This window comes from Trichomycterus rosablanca, chromosome 16 (assembly GCF_030014385.1).
Source record: "Trichomycterus rosablanca isolate fTriRos1 chromosome 16, fTriRos1.hap1, whole genome shotgun sequence".
Lineage (NCBI taxonomy): Eukaryota > Metazoa > Chordata > Actinopteri > Siluriformes > Trichomycteridae > Trichomycterus > Trichomycterus rosablanca.
In genome coordinates this window covers 29,928,616-29,949,027 of record NC_086003.1, presented here as the reverse complement: position 1 = coordinate 29,949,027, position 20,412 = coordinate 29,928,616, and the positions used below count along the sequence as shown (strand labels likewise).

The window sequence follows — 20,412 nt, the reverse complement described above, 5'->3', positions numbered from 1 at the left end:
GCGATCCAAACAGCTTCTGCGGGTCAATGAAAGTTATACAACAGGTAGTTCCGACCTTACAATCTGATTGGTTGAGAAGCGTTCTAAACGTGCTGATATTGGTGATAACAACACGGTCTTTTCACACCACAATGGTATTACTCCGCTGACGCGTTGCCATTAACGACAAGCTTCGTGCACACAAACGCGCACGCAGGCGACACAGCCTTTTTTTCCCGGTCGCGTTTTAAATCCGTTATCTGATATACAATCTAGCGCTCTGTGTAGGGAACATAAATCAATTGTCTAATTCACTGTCTAGTGCACTATGTAGGGAACATATATCCATGATCTGATACACAATCTAGTGCACTATTTAGGGAACATTAATGTGTTTGTAACGCGAACAGTTAGTTAAGCCAGTTAGCAGCTCCTAGTAGTTCTGTTTTCATCCATAGCCTTTGGTGTGTGCGAGAGGTTTTTTTATTTCTTTTTTTCTCTTCGGAGTTTCTCGCCCTCTTCTTCTTCTTGTTCTTACCTCCCTGAAATGAGTTTTTGCAACTTGGGATGTCTGCTTTGTAGTGTTAAACTTTATGTTTGTTGTGGAACTACTTTTTGGCGGAAGGTATTGTCAATATTAAAGCATATTTAATATGAAATTCAGGGCTTCTTTGATTTATTTTCTTTCTTTCTTTTGTAAAAACTGTTGTATAAAAGCAATAGAACACTCGAGGTCGTGTGTTATCGCGAATAACTCACCTTCGGTTCGTGCCTGCGACCAAATCACAGCCGTGATGTTATTCGCGATAACACACTCCCTCTCGTCTTCTATTGCTTAAACATAATACCCCCCAAAAAAGAGGCGCCAATGCGAGATCGAGAAAAAGAGATTAAATGGGTACAAATTCCCACAGACACACTTAAAAAAATCCTATAGGTACCCAAGTGGTGCAGCTGGGTATTCCACCATCAGTAAAAAGAACCTGGAGGCAGGCGGTTGTTTATTCATTTTTGCCAGCTGATTCATTCTGGTCAGGATCACAGTGGGTCCCGCACCACTGGAAAACTCTTAGAGACGATTTAGAGCTGCCAATCCACATTCTGCATGTGTTCAGGCAGCGGGAGGATGTTTAAAATAAATAAATAAACATTTGAGAGTTAAGGGTCTCGCTTAAGGGCCCAACAGTGCCAACCTGGCAGTAGTGGGGCTTGAACTGGCAACCTTCTGGTTACTAGTCTAGTACCTTAACCACTAGGCTAAAGCTGGAGTGAAACTTCTTACAGAAAGGGACAGTTGTAGCATCGAATCTCGGCTCTGCTACCAGTCAGCTGGGCGCCCCCTACTGCCTACAGCAAACAAAATCATCCACTAGTCCGCTGGGTGGGAAAAGACGGGACTAAAAAGTGGGCACGGTCTTCGGTGCCATGTAAGGACCCTGGTTAGTAGGCCAAGGCGCCTGTACACAAGTGGAGGAACGTGGAGGCCGACCTCACGCACTGATCCACCGAAGTACGGGGGGTCGCGTCAGAGGGAGGGCGTGTCAGGAGAATATACCCTCCTCATACACCATTGGGGTCTCCAGCATAGGAAGAGGAACTGAATATGACTAAATTACGAGCTGAGTCTGTTGTTGCTGCAAGAACAGATCAGATAAACCTCTAATATATCCCTCCCCCTCACATGCCCCCTCAGATCACCATGGTTACAGAATCTATGTTACCATGCAGATTTCTGGAGGTGGTTCTAATATTTTGGATCATTACGGTGTTTCTCTTTGATCTTTTCTCAAAAATAAACACGTGGGTGTTTAAACTGGCCGCTGTTTCCTCTTGGGTTTATCGACTGACCTCAGACCAGCGCTGGACCTCCGTCACATTAAAGATCTGTGTGTGTTTGTTGGCAGGTCGGCGGTTTAGAGTTTACCAGCTCAGCACCTCAAACCAAATCAGATCATATCCCACAGATCCAACACCAGCACCTCCCTCACGTTATACTGGGATTCAACTGGGAGGGATTAACTGGGAGGGATTAACTGGGAGTGATGGTTAGTCAGGAGCTCCAGCGATTCAGTGTGTTTACTAATGAACGTCGTCGCCTCGTGTTCCACAAACTCAGTATCATTATTTTATCTTCAACACAAACAGATAAAGATTCCAGTTACACAGAACCAGTAGTGCTTTCTCCTGTGGTTATACCGTTAACCTTTAACCTTTACCACAACTTTAATACCACAACCTTTAACTAGAGCTTTAATAACCTTTACCACAACCTTAACCATAACCTTTATAATAACCTTAACCAAAAGCTTTACCACAACCTGTAATAATCTTTACCACAACCATTACTACAACCAGCACCACAACCGTAACCAAAACTTTTACCATGCACTTTAATAACCTAAATAAACAATCTTAACCACAACCTTTACCAAAACCTTTATCACAACCTTTACCATAACCGTTAATTACATTTACCACAACCTTTACTACAACCTTGAATAACCTTTACCACAATATTTACCACAATCTTTACCATAACCTTTGCCACAACCTTTACCACATCCTTTACCATAGCCTTTATAATAACCTTTAATAAGATAATAACCTTTACAACAACCTTTATCACAACCTTAACCATAACATTTACCACAACCTTAACCACAAACTTAACCAAAACCTTTACCACAACTTTTAATGACCTTTACCACAACCGGTACCACAACATTTATATTAACCTTTACCACAACTTTTAATAACTTTTACCACAAGCATTACCATAACCTTTATATTAACTTTTACCACAACATTTAATAACCTTTATATTAACCTTTACCACAACTTTTAATAACATTTACCACAACCTTTACCATAACCTTAACCACAATTTTTACCTTTACCTTAACCTTTAATAACCTTTACCATAACCTTTACCAAAACCTTTAATAACATTTACCCTAACCATTACTACAACCAGCACCACAACCGTAACCAAAACTTTTACCATGCACTTTAATAATCTTACAACCTTTACCACAACCTTTATCACAACCTTAAATAACCTTTAATAACCTTTACCACAATTTTCCAGTTTTCCAGCATGTCATGTGATCGATGCCCCTCTCTGTAACCCTCTGCCACTCAGAGATGAGATTAAATCATGTGGATGACGAGCGACCTCAGGTGCAGGGGTTTGACCCCTGACGGTGAGCAACGTCTGGGGCTCCGGCCGCACCGTGATCCCAGAGGTCACGGCGATGCACTTACGTCCCGCTTCCCGGTCGCACCGGCGCCCTCCGCACTAGGCCGCGCCCTCCGATTCGGCATTCGGATCAATAGAATTTCAGAGATTGACTTCATAAGAGGGTCATAAGAAGCATTTGGGATATTAGCGCCGTCTGAAAAAGAGCCGCCGCCTGGGTTCATGCTCCGGCCTTTCACTTAAACCCTCACCCGGCCTATAAAGCTCGGAAAAATACCCATAATTCATCTGCACTCGACAGGGGGCTGAAGGCACAGAGACATGATGTGGTCAAAAGTATTGGGACACCCCGTTTAATGACTGAATTTGTGTGTTTCAGCCACAGCAGTCGCTAACAGGTTAATACATCAATTATAGAAATGAAGCCTTGTGCTTGTGAGTTTGCAGAAACAGTTTAGGGAAGGACCTGAGCCAGTGGAAACACGAGACGCCGGAATCTTCCACTGACTGTAGCTGCATGTTTCCAGCTTGTACCCAGAATGCATCAGTGATCCGGGATGAGACCTCGCCGATAGCCATCTATTGAGTGAGCCGTCTCTGTAATGGAGTGACGAGCGGGTGGAAAGACGCCCCCGACTCAAACACGCCGGGGTGATACACGGGGGGGTCGGTGGATGCGTGGGCTCCTCCCTGCCTCTCCGGCGACGCCTCCCGCGGTTGGGCGCGGTACATTACGGACATCATTCACCGCTTACATTCGTCAAAACACGGGTTGGTACGAGAGCTAATGATGCGCAGGAAATTAATGATGCTATAAAAAAGAAAAATCCGCCGCTCGCGTGGGCGTGACAGGACGCCGTGGCGTTGATAAAGCGCTAAACGACGGCGGAATCGGGGCAGCGGGGGGATCGGGACTCGTGTAGCTCCGCCCCGAAACGTACAGCTCGGCGGCAAACGTACAGCACGTGGTAAATTATGTTGTTAACAATGAAGGAAACTACATCAATAAAATAAATTAGACGTTTATTTACTTTCACTAGCTCATTCATTCTGGTCAGGGTCACAGTGGGTGAGCAGCCAATCCACCTTCTGCATGTTATTTAGGCAGCAGGAAGAGAAAACCTGAAAAATAAATAATAAATAAATAAACATGAGAGAAAGGGACAGGATTGGTGCCCTGCTACCGGTCAGCTGGGCGCCCCCTAGTGCCTGCTCGAGACAAAATCGGCCACTAGTCTGCCGGATGGGAAAAGACGGGACTAAAAAGTGGGCGGGGTCTTCAGCGCTGTCTGAGGCGCCTGTACAGAAGTGGAGGAACGTGGAGATCTGTTCGTGACTCTCCATGCGCGAGACCGACCTCACGCGCTGATCCACCAAAGTACAGGCGAATAAGAAGGGAGGGCGTGTCAGGAGAATATACCCTCCTCAGTACGCCATCAGTGTCTCCAGCAGAGGAAGAGGAACTGGCTACGACTAAATTAGGAGCTGTCTGTTGTAGCTGCAAGAATACATCATACACGCAGTTGTAATGGCTCTGTGTGTCACGCCCACCACCGTCGCCGAGGCGAATCGTCTTTGGAGGGGCGGCCCTTACCACGCCCACGTCCCAGAGCTCCGTAATCACCCTCATCTCAGAGAGAATCATCTGGAGATGTAGGTAGTACGGGCGAATAAGAAGGGGTCGCTGGAGCACACGTGTCGGAGGGGATGCGGGGCAGGAGAATATACCCTCCTCAGTACGCTATCAGGGTCTCCAGCAGAGGAAGAGGAACTGGCTACGATTAAACTGGGAGAAAAAGGGTGGCACACTGGCGCCCCTAGTGGCTGAAACTGAAACTGTCTGTATTGAATCTCTCCAAGTTTAACTTGGAGTTGGAGTCGCTAGCTGAAGGTCTGTAGCGATTAGCGCGCCCTGTAGCGGTGCCAGCTCTCCAAGACAGTTTGAGATGGTTGAAGGTTGTTGGAGATGGATGAAGGTTGTTGGAGATGGATGAAGGTTGTTGGAGATGGTTAGAGAGAGTTGGAGATGGTTGGAGCTTGTTGGAGGTGGATGGAGAAAGTTAAAGATAGTTAGAGATGGTTGGAGATGGTTGAAGGTTGTTGGAGATGGTTAAAGGTTGTTGGAGGTTGTTGGAGATGGTTAGAGATTAACGGAGAAGGTTCGAGATGGTTGAGGGTTGTTGGAGATGGTTGGAAATTAATGGAGAGGGTTGGAGAGGATTGGAGATGGTTGGAGATGGTTGGAGATAGTTAGAGATGGTTGGAGATGGTTGAAGGTTGTTGGAGATGGTTGGAGATTAATGGAGAGGGTTGGAGAGGATTGGAGATGGTTGGAGATGGTTAGAGATGGCTGAAGGTCGTTGGAGATGGTTGAAGGTTGTTGGAGATGGTTGGAGGTGGGTGGAGAAAGTTAAAGATAGTTGGAGATGGTTGGTGATGATTAGAGGATGATTAGATTGGAGGTTAGAGAGGTTTAGAGAGGGTTGCAGATGACTGGAGATGGTTAAATAGGGTTGGAGATGGCTCTAGATGGTTAGAGATTGTTGGACAGGGTTGAAGCTGGTTGAAGGTTGTTGGAGAAAGTTGGAGGTGAATCAAGAGAGTTGGACAGGGTTGGAGATTGTTAAAAGTTGTTGGAGATTGTTGAAACTGAAACTGTCTGTATTGAATCTCTCCAAGTTTAACTTGGAGTTGGAGTCGCTAGCTGAAGGTCTGTAGCGATTAGCGCGCCCTGTAGCGGTGCCAGCTCTTCGCCGGCGCTGGCACAGCGTGTCGACGAACCCGGCGCGCCGCTTCAATTTGGTTAAAGACATAATCCGTTCAGCGTGCACTTTATCACCTTTTTATTGTGTCTTTAATTCATTACGCCGCTCCTCTCGGTGCCACTCATGACTCCGCTCCCGCTGAGTGAGCGTGACTCGCCGCCGCGCCGCCGCGCCCCCGCCCCCGAGCCGCCGCCCGAATCCGCCGGATAATAAGGCTTTGATCTCGCCGTAGGAGCCGGAGAGGGATCTATTACTCCAGAGCCATTTCCCTGAGTGTGGGTACCCGGCCGGCACGACCCCGCCACTTTATCTGCTGGGTTCTTTTATTATGGTATTTTCGGAGTGCCCGTCGCCCATACGTTACTCTGACGGGGGTAATAACTCTCGCCCCCCGTAGGGCTCCGGCTTTAATGGCACAGATTTTAAAAAGCCGAAGACAAGGATGCATTTCAATAAAACCCCCGTTAGCAATAAACTAATGGCCGGCCGCTGACGTATTAGCATAGAGATGAATTACGCGCGGGCGGCTCGAAGTGACTTTTAAAATATGATTGAGGGGGTTATTAGCGCTGCGCGGTGACACGCGCTAACAGGTTGTTTTAGCGGCGGCCGGCGCTGATAAAATTGAGGACAAAAGACTCGACAGGCGTCGACTGAAGGTGCTCGTTTTGTCATGATTCCTATACTTACCCCTCCCAGTCCCTCCTGTAACCCCGGTACCCCCTGTTACCCCCATCACCCCCCTGACTTGAGGGCGACTGACGGGGTCTTTATTAAGATCATGATTAAACGGAAATGGTTGGAGGTGGATGGAGAAAGTTGGAGATTAATAGAGAGGGTTGGAGATGATTGAAGGTTGTTGGAAGTTAATGGAGATGGTAAGAGAGGGTTAGAGAGGGTTAAATATGGTTGGAGATGGTTGAAGGTTGTTGGAGATGGTTGGCGATGGTTGAAGGTTGTTGGAAATAGTTGGAGATGGCTGAAGGTTGTTGAAGATGGTTGGCGATGGTTGAAGGTTGTTGAAGATGGTTAGAGAGGGTTAGAGAGGGTTGGAGATGGTTGAAGTTTGTTGGAGAGGGTAGTCAATGGTTAAAGGTTGTTGGAGATGGTTGGAAATGGTTGAAGGTTGTTGGAGATGGTAGACAATGGTTAAAGGTTGTTGGAGATGGTTGGAGATGGTTGAAGGTTGTTGGAGATGGTTGAAGGTTGTTGGAGATGGTTGGAGATGGTTGAAGGTTGTTGGAAATAGTTGGAGATGGCTGAAGGTTGTTGGAGATGGTTGGCGATGGTTGAAGGTTGTTGAAGATGGTTAGAGAGGGTTAGAGAGGGTTGGAGATGGTTGAAGTTTGTTGGAGATGGTAGACAATGGTTAAAGGTTGTTGGAGATGGTTGGAAATGGTTGAAGGTTGTTGGAGATGGTAGACAATGGTTAAAGGTTGTTGGAGATGGTTGAAGGTTGTTGGAGATGGTTGAAGGTTGTTGGAGAAAGTTAAAGATTGTTGGAGATGGTTGAAGGTTGTTGGAGATGGTTGGAGGTTGTTGGAGGTTGTTGAAGATGGTTGGAGATTAATGGAGAGGGTTGTTGGAGATGGTTGGAGATTAATGGAGAGGGTTGGAGATGATTGAAGGTTATTGGAGAGGGTTGGAGATGGTTGAAGGTTGTTGGAGATGGTTGGAGATTAATGGAGAGGGTTGGAGATGATTGAAGGTTATTGGAGATGGTTAGAGAGGGTTGGAGAGGGTTGGAGAGGGTTGGAGAGGGTTGGAGATTGTTGGAGAGGGTTGGAGATGATTGAAGGTGTTCATGCAGACGAACAACGGTCTGATAGCACAACTGAGATTCAAACCCTGGTCTCCAAATAGTTTTCCTAAAAATACAGGGACGAAAGGCCGTACTGGTGGTGGAGCTACGCTCCTCTGTGTCTCTGCTTTCTGTCGGGTTCAGGCACCGGAGCGAGAGTCATGCCTGTGGTAGAGGTTGAATGGGGAATTGGATGTGTCTAAATTCATCTCACCACATCCCAAAGTGTTCTCATAGATCCTGATCTAAAGGCCGCTCAGGCCGGCGCTCTGACAGAGCCGAGAGCGTCACAGGAGATTAGAGGAGATCACAAACATCAGAGCGGGTTCAAACCACCTGAACCGTCAGCCCACACACACACACACACACACACACACCTCCTCACCTGCTCCTCACGACCCCCCACACACCGATCATTAACCAACACTTTCATTTGCTTAACAGATTAGATGCAGAGTTTTTAATTAAGATCATGAAGCTCGTGCTCGTTAACACGCACCACCACCATGCAGAGGGTTCGAATCCCAAACTTATCCCAAACAAAGCCCCCAAACAAAACCCGACCAATGATTCAAGGGTTAAAATTATTCCTCAATCAAATAATACAATCAGATTCATTAAGCACGAGTTCATGTTTTATTAAATACGATGGTTGGAGCTGGATGGAGGTTGTTGGAGATGGTTGAAGATGGTTAAAGGTGGATGAAAATGGTTAAAGATGGTGTGAGATGGTTGGAAATTGCTTGAGATGGCTGGAGTTGATTAGAGATGATTGAAGATGAATAGAGATGGATGAACCTGTTTGGAGATGGTGTGAGATGGTTGGAGATGGAATGAGGTGGTATGAGATAAATGGAGACGTTTGAAGATGGTTAGAAATGGATGGAGAAAGTTAAAGATTGTTGGAGATGGCTGGAAATTGTTGAGGGTTGTTGGGGACGGCTAGATAGGGTTGAAGAGGGTTGGAGATGGTTGAAAATGGATAGAAATGGTTGGAGATCACTGGAGAATTTTGGAGAGGGTATGAAATGGTTGGAGATTGTTGGAGACAGATGGAGATGGTATGAGATGCTTGGAGAAGGTTATAGATTGTTAGAGATGAATTGAGATGGCTGGAGTTGATTAGAGATGATTGAAGATGAATAGAGATGGATGAAGATGTTCGGAGATGGAATGAGATCATATGAGATAAATGGAGATGGCTAGAGAGGGTTAGAGATAGATGGAGAAAGTTAAAGATTGTTGGAGGTGGATGAAGATAGAGATTAATGGAGATGATTGAAGATTGTTGAAGGTTGTTGGAGATGGTTAGAGATGGTTGGAGAGGGTTGCAAATGGTATGAGATGGTTGAAAATGGATGGAAATGGTTGGAGATGGATGAAAACAGTTGGAGATGCTTAAAAAGGTGGAGGGAGATAGATGTAGATGGTTGTGGATGGATGGAGATGGTAGTAGATGGTTGTGGATGGATGGAGATGGTATGAGATGGTTGTAGATGAATGAGGAGGGTATTAGTAACATCAGCTCCCATGGTTCTCCTTATCAGCCCTCTGTAAGCAGCTGTTAGACAGATAAAGCTGGAGGAACATGTGAGCCTGGATCAGTTTCGGCTCTTCACCCCCCACCCCTTCATCCTCGCCCCCCACCCCCCACCCCTCACCCCGCCCCCCGCGGTGACACACGGCCTGGTATAATCTCTTGTTCTACACGTTCGACTGAGAGCGCATCAATGAGCTCTTTATCCAAAACACACAGCACTTAGCAGCATTAGCCGCTCCGCTAAACGCTAAGATAACGCTCAAGTGCCGCCGTCAGATCCTGCTCAGGCTCGTACGCTGTAGGGTCAAAAGTATCTGGACACCTGAGCATGAGCCTGTCGGACATCCAGTTTAAAGAACAAACGGTGTTAAAACGGTGTGACATCTGCGTGATCGTTCAGCTCTGCTGAGAAGCTTCTCTCAAGACGTTGGAGTGCGTCTGTGGGGATTTGTGCCTGTGTAGCCAGTACGACTGGGCGCTGATTGATCAGTCGATGTTCCGCTTCATCTCAGACCTCTAGAGTGGGGCTGTTGAGTGGAGCTTATGGGTTTTTGGGGGCTGTTCTTGGGGGCTTTCTACAAGATTTTGGAATGCGCCTGTGAGAATTTGTGCTCTTTCTATTACAAGAGCATTTGTGATTGAGGGTTGAGGTCAGATGGCTGGAGTTGATTAGAGATGATTGAAGATGAATAGAGATGGATGAAGATGGTTGGAGGTGGAATGAGGTGGTATGAGATACATGGAGATGTTTGGAGATGGTTAGAGATGGATGGAGAAAGTTAAAGATTGTTGGAGATGGCTGAAGATTGCTGAAGGTTGTTGGAGACGGTTTGATAGGGTTGAAGAGGCTTGGAGATGGTTGATGGTATGAGATGGTTGGAGATGGTTAGGGATTGTTGACGGTTGTTGGAGACGGTTAGATAGGGTTGAAGAGGCTTGGAGATGGTTCAAGATGGATGGAAATGGTTGGAGATGGTTGAAGATGAATGGAAATGGTTGGAGATGGTTGGGGATTGTAGGATAAGGTTGGAGAAAGTTAAAGATTGTTAAAGACAGATGGAGATGGTATGAGATGCTTGCAGAAGGTTGTAGATTGTTGGAGATGAATGGAGATGGCTGGAGATAATTTGGTCTCCAGGACTTTTTGGAGACCACTAGGGTTCCTCCACAGCACTCGTCAGACCACGTATTTATGGACGTGACCTTGGGTACAGGGGAAAAGAGGGTGGATCTCTGCATGTCTGTCTCTCCCAGTTCACCCAGTTGAATATTGCAGCTCTTGGTGTGAAGACACTTGGAAGCAGGTGATGGATTTCTCTCCATCGGTGGCGGGGGGTGTTTTTTTGGGGGGGGGGGGGGGGTGCAGGTTGGCGCGGTGGTTATTTTTCGACTAATTAACCTCACGTTCAACAAGTGTGCGGCGGGACGGTGGCGCTGACCCGACAGCATGCGGCCATCTGCAGCTCCGTGCTGGTGCCAGGCTCGGTGGAGGCACCAAGCAGATGCTAGTGCCCGTCCCAGGGGGGAAGGGGGGGCATGTTCACCACAGCTGGATCTCACCGCAACATCACGAGATGCATCACCGCCGTGCCCGCTTCCTAAAAAAACAAAAGGAAAACATCAGCTGTTCCCAAAACATGCCAGTTCTACCCAATACATAATGCTGGGGGGGAGCTGGAGCCGCTCCACCTGGGGATCGAACCCAGGACCTTCTTGCTGTGAGGCAACAGTGCTACCCACCGAGCCACCGCGCCGCCCTCTTAATTAATAGCATCAAAGTAAAAATGTGTTCATTAAGAAATAAAAACAACATGAACATGAATAACTTATTATATACACCGGTCAGGCATAACATTAAAACCACCTCCTTGTTTCTACACTTACTGTCCATTTTATCAGCTCAACTTACCATATAGAAGCACTTTGTAGTTCTACAATTACTGACTGTAGTCCATCTGTTTCTCCACCCTGTTCTTCAATGGTCAGGACCCCCACAGGACCCCCACAGGACCCCCACAGAGCAGGTATTATTTAGGTGGTGGATCATTCTCAGCACTGCAGTGACACTGACATGGTGGTGGTGTGTTAGTGTGTGTTATGCTGGTATGAGTGGATCAGACACAGCAGCGCTGCTGGAGTTTTTAAACACCGTGTCCACTCACTGTCCACTCTATTAGACACTCCTACCTAGTTGGTCCACCTTGTAGATGTAAAGTCAGAGACGATCGCTCATCTATTGCTGCTGTTTGAGTCGGTCATCTTCTAGACCTTCATCAGTGGTCACAGGACGCTGCCCACGGGGCGCTGTTGGCTGGATATTTTTGGTCGGTGGACAATTCTCAGTCCAGCAGTGACAGTGAGGTGTTTAAAAACTCCAGCAGCGCTGCTGTGTCTGATCCACTCATACCAGCACAACACACACTAACACACCACCACCATGTCAGTGTCACTGCAGTGCTGAGAATGATCCCTAATATATATTATATATATACTGTATATATATATATATATATATATATATATATATATATATATATATATATATATATATATATATATATATATACAGTATATATTTATATAATTTATTTTTTAATTCTAGAGGAAAATAATTTAAACTTTATAAATAGATTGTAGCTTAAAAAAACACTACAAAAGATTTTGTCTTTTGGAGGAATTTCAATTTATTTAAATATAATTTATGGAATCAGAAGGTCGCTGGTTCAAGCCTCACCACTGCCAGGTTGCCACTGTTGGGCCCTTGAGCAAGGCCCTTAACCCTCAATTGCTTAGACAGTATACCGTCACAGTACTGTAAGTCACTCTGAATGAAAGTGTCTGCTAAATGCGGAAAATGTAAATAGAAATAGAAATGTAAATTTTTGCCTCGGGAGCAGCTTGATTGTTTACATTACAGTGAATGTGTGCAGAGATTTTACTGTCATTGTCTAAGAAAGGTCAAAACATTCACATTCTTTTCAGGGGAACAATCATTTAATCATTCAAACAACAAATAATAAATAATATTATTACTAATAATTAGTAATAATATTATTTATTATTTGTTGTGTAATTTTTAACTCCAGCATGATTTTGAAAAAAATAAGGATCAAAATAAATAAATTACTTAAGAAAATCTTTTAAAAGAATTTATAATATTTAGCATTTATTTATGTGCTTTTTTTATTCATTTTAGAGTTAAATAAGGATTGAAATAATTGTGCTGCACTCAAAAACAAACGTCGAGTGTGGTTCTGTAGACACAGAGCGCGTGTGCTTGACCGGCCTGCCTGCAGCCCAGATCCTGAAGAGGAGAATCAGACGACGGCGAGCGCTGACTGTCGAGCAGCTGGAGTCTCGTATCCAGCAAGAACGGAGAAAAATTCCATTATTCATTTTTAAAATTGCTTTTATAGAAAATGTCCCAACTTTTCCGGAAATTGAGTTTGTAATATGACGCCAAAATATCTGTTATGCTATTATTTTATTTATTAATTTTACACTGTAATTTCTTTATATTAAAATGGGAATAGAATAAAAGCCGAACCCTCAGGTGACCTAAAATTATTCCTGTATATAAAATGACAATTAATTTTGAGTGATTTTATTTTGATTATATTTTATATAAATAAAAAGGTTTTAATATTAAACGTCTTGTAAAACCACGTGTTCAATCTAACAACACCTCAGAGAACATTCTGTATAATCTTGTCTGTATGATCTTGTCGCCGCACCACAAGTGCACTTAAAGTTTTATTATTATTTAATCCACTTTTATTATTATTTAATCTCTGCTCACTTCTTTCTGATCACCTCACCAAAATAAAAGTCCTTTGATGGGCAGCGTGTGTCCATTTATATCTGATTTTAAGCCAAAGCCCTGCCATGGATCTGCACCCTGTCCAGGGTGTTCATACCCTGGTGGAAACTGACCCCCCACGACCCTGACCAGGTTGAAGCAGTTGAGAAAAATGAAATGAATAGAAATGCTTTAATGTGCTCACAATAATGAATGAAGCAAACACATTATTACTGATTTACTTCTACTATATTGCTGTATTAATTTATAATACTAAGCTGTGAAACATTTTATACATTAATTAATAATTATGTTTTATTTATATTATTCTCTATAGCTCAGATCTGTACACTGTGCTACCATCATCACATTTCACACATCATTATAATCATTTTAAAACACTATTATTATTTCAATGACAGCAGCAGAAGGTTGATATTAAACTGATTTCTTTAAATTAAATTGAAATGTTATTTGCATTCCGTGACCTTTTGAAGACGCCGGTGCTTTTGATTTGTGTTGCTCATTAAAAATGAATCAGCTTTTAATTGTCATTTATTTCTACATGTTTCTGTAATGCACTGCAGATCTTCATCTCTCCTATAAATACTGACATCATTAACATCAAAAATTAAATGTAGATTAAATAAAATTAAGTTAAATGAAGCATTTTGGTTTTGTCTGTGATTCTTCTTCAACATGCGGCCTCAGAGTCTAACAGAAGAGGAAAGAGATTCCTCACCCTCAGTAATAGGAGCAAATAATAATAATAATAATAGTAATAATAATAATAATAATAATAATAATAATAATAATAATAATAATAATAATAATAATAATAATTAATAGTAATAATAATAATATAATAATAATATAACAAGAACACCAATAATAATAACAATAATAATAAAAGTAATAATAATAAAAGTAATAATAATAGTAATAATAATAATAATAATAATAATATCATTAAAAATAATAGTAATCATAATAGTAATAATACCAATCTAATAATAATATAACAATTTAACAACAATAACATTATTAAAATAATAATAATAATACAAGTAAAAATAATAATAATCATAATCATAATAAAAAAAAGAAGAGGAAGAAAAAGAAAAACAATATAATAATAATAAAATATAATATAATAATAACTATATAATAATAATATTAATAATAATAATAGAATAGAATAGAATAGAATAGAATAGAATAGAATAGAATAGAATAGAATAACAATATAATGATAAAAAATAAATACTGCATTTAAACTGTTTTATATGCAGGATTATTTGCAACACAACACAGAATTGTTGGTTTTTATTGTTTTGTTTTTATTTTTGTCTTCTCGCTTTTTCACTGAAAGCTTGTTATAAGACGTTTGGGGTTTGTGTTTCTTTTTCCAGTTGAAATCAATAGACTGGCTGTTGAAAACTAATTAAAAAAAAATTAAAAATGGCTTAAAATAAATCTGTTGATGCATGCTCAATAATCCAGGTACACAAATCCACAAAGTTGAATCAGTTCATCTACACAAGTTTGTTGTAGAGATACGTTTCGTCACTCAATCCGAATGACTTCTTCAGTCAAAAAATAAAATATAATTAATAGAAAAATCATTTTACATGTGGGATGGATGTTTAAATATTGATGGTTTATTTGGAAAATGTTTGTGTTAAAGAAGCTCCGGATCATGAACATGTGGATCACGTGGATCGTTAGAATTCATCCCTCTCTGGTTCTGATGTTTCTGTTGTTATTTGGGTTTTTATGGAGAATAAAGTTCAGGAACAAAAGAAATCATTGTAAATAAACAAATAAATGATGATTGAGATTTTATTGTGGTCTGTGTTTTATCAGCCGAAATTATAGAACCAAAGCAAATCAAACTAAAAGCCTGAATGTGTTTAGTTGATTGAATGATTCCTATAAGAAAATGAATGTATTGTGTTTGGATAAATAATGCAGATCATTTAAAAGCTTTTAGCCTCGTCTGAGTGGGTCCGGAGCCCCGGCTCGATAATGCAGAAGAGTGGATATTTAAATGTGATCTGATTAACATGAGTGAAATCCTGCAGCACTTTTGTTCGGATTAACATCCAATCATGTGAATAAAAGTCTGAAACCATCATTCAGCAAATTCTTCAGCAGCTTCTGTTTAAAGGGCAGCAGTTCAGGATCTGAACACAATCCGATCTGATGGTGCAGGGACGTGTGGGACACTTTTATCCCGGTTCGGTCCTGCAACATTCGACACTGGTGGCAAATCTTTAAAACATCGCTGTTAGATTCGGTTCGATTAGTTGCCATTAGGAAAGTAAATCTAAATAAATCTCATTATTTTATCACCTGTAGAAATCAGGAAAATGAAAAAAATATGATGTTAATATTTAGAAACACAAAGCTGAAACATTCGAGTTCTGGATAAATAACAAGCTTTCCAAAAAGGAAAATGCGCGCTGGTGTTTTAAATTGTCGGGAAGATTTGGGGACACAATTAATAAATAAATAAATATAAATAAAAAGTCAGTCAGTCAGTAAAACAAGAATTGAGACAGAAGTACAACGTTGCGTAAATATGCAAAGCACGATGCAAGTCATGTAGTTTAAATAAATAATCTGGGTTTCATTAGAATTAATGTTAGAAAAGTACTTTATTATCTGGGGTTTTTTTTAGAAACTGCACAGAGGACTGCAAATAGAATGAACGTGTTACTCCTGTAATGATTCTAAGATTATAAAGAGAAAAATCATTTAAATCTGAATATATTAAATAAAATGCAGCACTTATGTCCATGTGATCCAAATTCAAACGTTAAGTTTCAGAGTCTTTAAATGATCTTATAGGGTTAAATTCAATAAATCTAAAACATTAATGCGTGTAAAAACATAATCAAACAGTTATAATGGATTAATTTACATGGCGAGTCGTTGGGGGGAATTTATAAGAGTGTAAAAATCTACAAATCCTCAAAGCATTTAAAGCAAACCAACAAACAAAGCAAGAATAATTAGAAATCCTTATTTCTTTTATTAAATAAAAGTGCAATATCACACGAATATGCAAAGCGCATTTTCCGCATCCAGACACGGTTACAAACTCCAAACCTTCATAAATTAAGTGTGAAAAGGAACCAAAATCATCCTATTATTGTGAGACCGACATTATATAACAAATATAGTTTCATTTCCAAACCGTGTTCATTATTTACAAGCAAAACTTGGAACCTTACAGAAAATCAGAATCACAGTTTTCAGGATTTCAGACTCAAATGATTTGCAGGATTTTTGTTTTTCACATAAAATACGCAAGTGGTTTTAAATGAACTGGATTAAAATGTATATCAGGAATAATTTTCACCTGTCAGGCCGAAACTGTGTTTTTATCTGAAGGTTCAACATTAAAATCAGATTTTTATTCTCTTTAGTAAAAGTTTTATGAGGTTGAGAGAGTTTGAATAATTACTGATCAGATGCTTCGCTTCCTCTTGTGTGATTAAGGGAAAAGAAGAAAAAACCTAAATTGTTTTACTATACAAAAAGATCTTTTACACATAAATATTCACAGTAATATAATTTCTATCCCGCGGTGCTTGTATAGAAACGCGCCCCGGTTCTCTGCTTCTGTCCGGTTGCAGGAAGACGCGCTCGGCTCCGGCTCCACCGCACCGCGTCTCTGGGCGTCCGTCCATCCAGAAAACACACAGATTTCTATCAGGAAACAGTCAGTTTTTGAATAATCATGTATTTAGCGTCAGTGCTCCTCGGTTCCTCTGGTGTGTCGGTGATTATTAATATTATTATTCTTTATTTTTAGGAACTGTCGGTTTCTGAGTGCATTATGAGTCCCGGGTTCGGTTTGTGTTTCTTCAGCAGCTGAGTGATTTTCTCATCGTCCGAGTTCGGATCTAAAGGTTTATTATAATCATCATCATCTTCCTCATTGTCTGAAGCTCCTTTCAGTCTCTCAGTCTCTGAGTCCTGCTTCTTCTTGGCTGTGGCCATTTCAGCCGCATGTCGCTTCCTCCACTTCGTCCTCCGGTTCTGGAACCAAACCTTCAAAAATCACCATAAACAAACAACAAATGGTTAATAAAGTCAGTAAAGTTTGGTTTTGTGCAGGTAAAAAGGTTATGCAATACAAATCCACATTTTTTAATTGCTATTATTGCAATGTGGTGATAAATTACATACATGAACAGACAGAATTTAGATTATGCATAAGCAAAACATTTACAAGCATAAAAAAAACTAAAAATTTGCTAAACTAAACAAAAACTAAGGCCGAAATTGTGTTTCTAAATTTCTTTATTTTTTAAAACTTAAACTTAAAACTTAAATCAGTGACAAAGATGCAGTCGTGCGAATTTGCAGTGCATCCAAATAATAAAAATTCATTTGGATGAATTTACGCAATTACATTTTAGTAAAACATCACAAGCACCCAAACAAATGTGATAAATGTTTAATTATAACATGAATATTTCACATTAATCTTGGTAACTGAATAAAAAAATAATAATCTGAGCGTCTGGATGTCTTGGGGAAATAAACAGGCTGGTGATAAAAGTGCAAAATCGAGCAAAAAAACATCCAAACTAATTTACGCACCAATAAATAATCAAACAAAAAGCGACCAGAATAAATATATCATTTCATTTGCTGGGATTCAGTAAAAGAGGAAATGTTGTAGAAAATATTCTTTAATAATTGTTAGATTTGAAGGGATGTGTTGAGTTTTTACTGAGCAAAATGAAACAATAATTGTGATAAAAGTTTAACAGCAAATTATTGCGTAAATTATTATTAATTAATAGAGACCTGCAACTCCAATCATGAAAAACTTTAAATGTTGTTAAAATACAAGCTTTGCTCACATTTAATCAGTATGACAAAAACTCCAAATATAAATATCAAATAAAAATAAATAAGCATAATAATAATCACTTTTTAGTTACATTTTCCACGTTATAAATGTTATAATAAAAACAACCTGCTTAACAAACAGGACTGATTTTCCTGATTTCACCCCAGAGTTTCTTTATTCTGCACTGCTTTTGCTGACTGATGTTCAGTATCAGTTAAAGAACTTAATTTAAAATCTATTTATGTAATTTTATCCTAATAAATCTGCAGGTCTGTTTTATTCGACATGATTTTAAAGCCTCTGAAATTCGTCTCACTATTTTACTTCTATTTGAGGAAATGTTCATCACAGCTTCTGATTGATTTTAAACAAAGTGTGTGATTATATTTAGACACCCATGCAGTGTGCCAGTGTTGCAGTGTGCCAGGCTGTGTGCTGTAGCTCACCTTGACTTGGCTCTCGGTCATGCCCAGTGAATATGCCAGGCGAGCTCTCTCCGGTCCCGCTAAATACTTGGTCTGTTCAAAAGTCTTTTCTAAAGCAAAAATCTGCTGGCCGGAGAAGGTGGGTCTGGTGTGTTTCCTCTTCCCGTCCTTATCCAGCAGCACTGAGTGCTGATCTGGGGTGGAAAAATTCACAGTTTAGTCCAGAAGGGAAAATTCTGCAGTGTTTTAGCACCTTAACTTATAATAATATATAATATATATAAATAAATAATAATAATAATAATAAACTTTATTTATATAGCAAAGTTTCGCAAAATGCTTTCCAACTGACAGCTATAAAATAAAACTTTAGAAATAAACAATAAAGACAAAATAAAATAGAAACATCAAATGTGCAAATGCAGAATTAAATTAGATTTAAAAATGAACTTTAATGTTACGTAGTAATAAAAATGTGAAATTATACTATTCTAATAATTCTAAATGAAAGAAAAAAATCATTAAACATCAACAAATCATGAATTCCGAATTCATTAAAGTTACAATGAATGAGCAACAAATGGCAATTTACTAGTTATTATCTACATTATTTATATTACTTATTATTATTTATTATAATAGTATTTTGCGTAAAATAGAAATGTGTATTTTACCGAAAAACATTAAATATATATAATATTATATATAATATTATTATAATATATTTTGCTGTGGGTAAAATGTGTGTGTTTAATATATTTAATATATATAATATTTAATCATAATTAATTGTGAGTTAAACTCTAGCTTTAAATTATTAATACATGCAATCTTCAACATGAAATGATCAAAATCACAACAAAAGTGGCTAAAATGAAAAGCTTGGCTATCAGAGGTGCTAAACCACTTAAAACATTTTAGTTTACAAAATAATTTTTAAGCTTTAAAGTAGAAGTTTAATCATCACATTTCATCGGCGTTATTGTAATGTAAATTAGAATGAAATGTTTGGAGTGGCCATGCAAACTGTGTATGTCCCAAATAATCCCAAATAACCCCCTCGTTTCTGCAGTGATGTGTTAAGTTGCATTTATTATAATCTTTCCTGCTTAAAATACAATAAATTCGCATTAAATTAATGACATTCGCTGCGTAAACAATCAAACCGAAATTTTCTAAATGAAAGTGCACTTACGAGGTGAACATGCAAATCTTGCATCCCTCCAGTGCGGGCTCTGAACCACCCCGGGCCAGAATATCGGGGTCCTTCCTGGAAGTTCAGCCAGAGGTTTTGGGTATCGAGCCACGGCCACGGCGGCCGCACTGGGGCTGAAGTAAAGACCCGGAGGAGGCGGCGGACTCAGGCTGCTGAAGCGGGGTAGAGTGCTCAGCAGCCCGACAGGAGAGGTCGCAGCTCCCGCGGAGAACATGACCGGCCGGCCGAGGATGTCGCTTATTCCGTGCGGGGTGGCGGAGGCTCCGCACAGCTGCGACGATCCGAGGCTGGAGAGCACCGCTGTGGAGGTCTTGATTCCCGGGGAGGAGACCGGGACTCCGCCCGGGTTTGGAGAGGTGGAGGTCGGGGAGGTGGACGACGCCGGGCCGGTGGATGGGAGCGGGTACGCCGGGTAGAGAGGGGTCTTCATTTCGGTCATGCTGTGCAGTGCGGCTAAAGGAGGGGTGTTGAGGAAGAATGCACCCTGACGAGGTCCGTCCATTTGCCCCACAGCTAACATAACCGAGGAACTAAATCTTTCAAAAATGTCTAAAGTTATTTGAGGTTTTTATGCGCATTAAAAAGCGGCGCTTTATTTGTTCTGCATCGCAAATGTAAGTAGTAAAGCATGCATGTCCAACTCTTTTAAAATCGCCTTTTCTTTCTTTCTTTCAATTCGTTTTCAATTCCGAATGAATTAAAGCTCCGTTGTGCTCGTCTCCACGCAGGGTAAATCCACACTCTTCATTAAAAACATGGTAAACGCGGCAGAGTTGTCATAAAAATGAAGACGCAGAAAGAAGAGACGCGCTTTG

At 40.8% G+C, this 20,412-nt stretch overlaps 1 protein-coding gene across 3 annotated transcripts; it reads right to left on the bottom strand.

The window, feature by feature from the left end:
* Positions 1 to 16,442: 16,442 nt before the first annotated feature.
* Positions 16,443 to 20,117, bottom strand: nkx6.1 (NK6 homeobox 1). 3 transcript variants are annotated; one of them, XM_063012041.1, is made up of 4 exons: positions 19,929 to 20,117; positions 19,577 to 19,868; positions 18,403 to 18,575; positions 16,443 to 17,145 (listed from the first exon to the last, which is right to left on the bottom strand). In XM_063012041.1, the coding sequence occupies exons 1-4, from the start codon at positions 20,115 to 20,117 to the stop codon at positions 16,903 to 16,905; spliced, it is 897 nt and encodes a 298-aa protein (XP_062868111.1). In that variant the 3' UTR covers positions 16,443 to 16,902. The 3 variants fall into 3 exon arrangements, with proteins under 3 accessions (XP_062868111.1, XP_062868112.1, XP_062868110.1); XM_063012042.1 differs by having other exon boundaries at positions 19,577 to 19,884; positions 19,975 to 20,099; XM_063012040.1 differs by having other exon boundaries at positions 19,577 to 20,117.
* Positions 20,118 to 20,412: the final 295 nt, after the last annotated feature.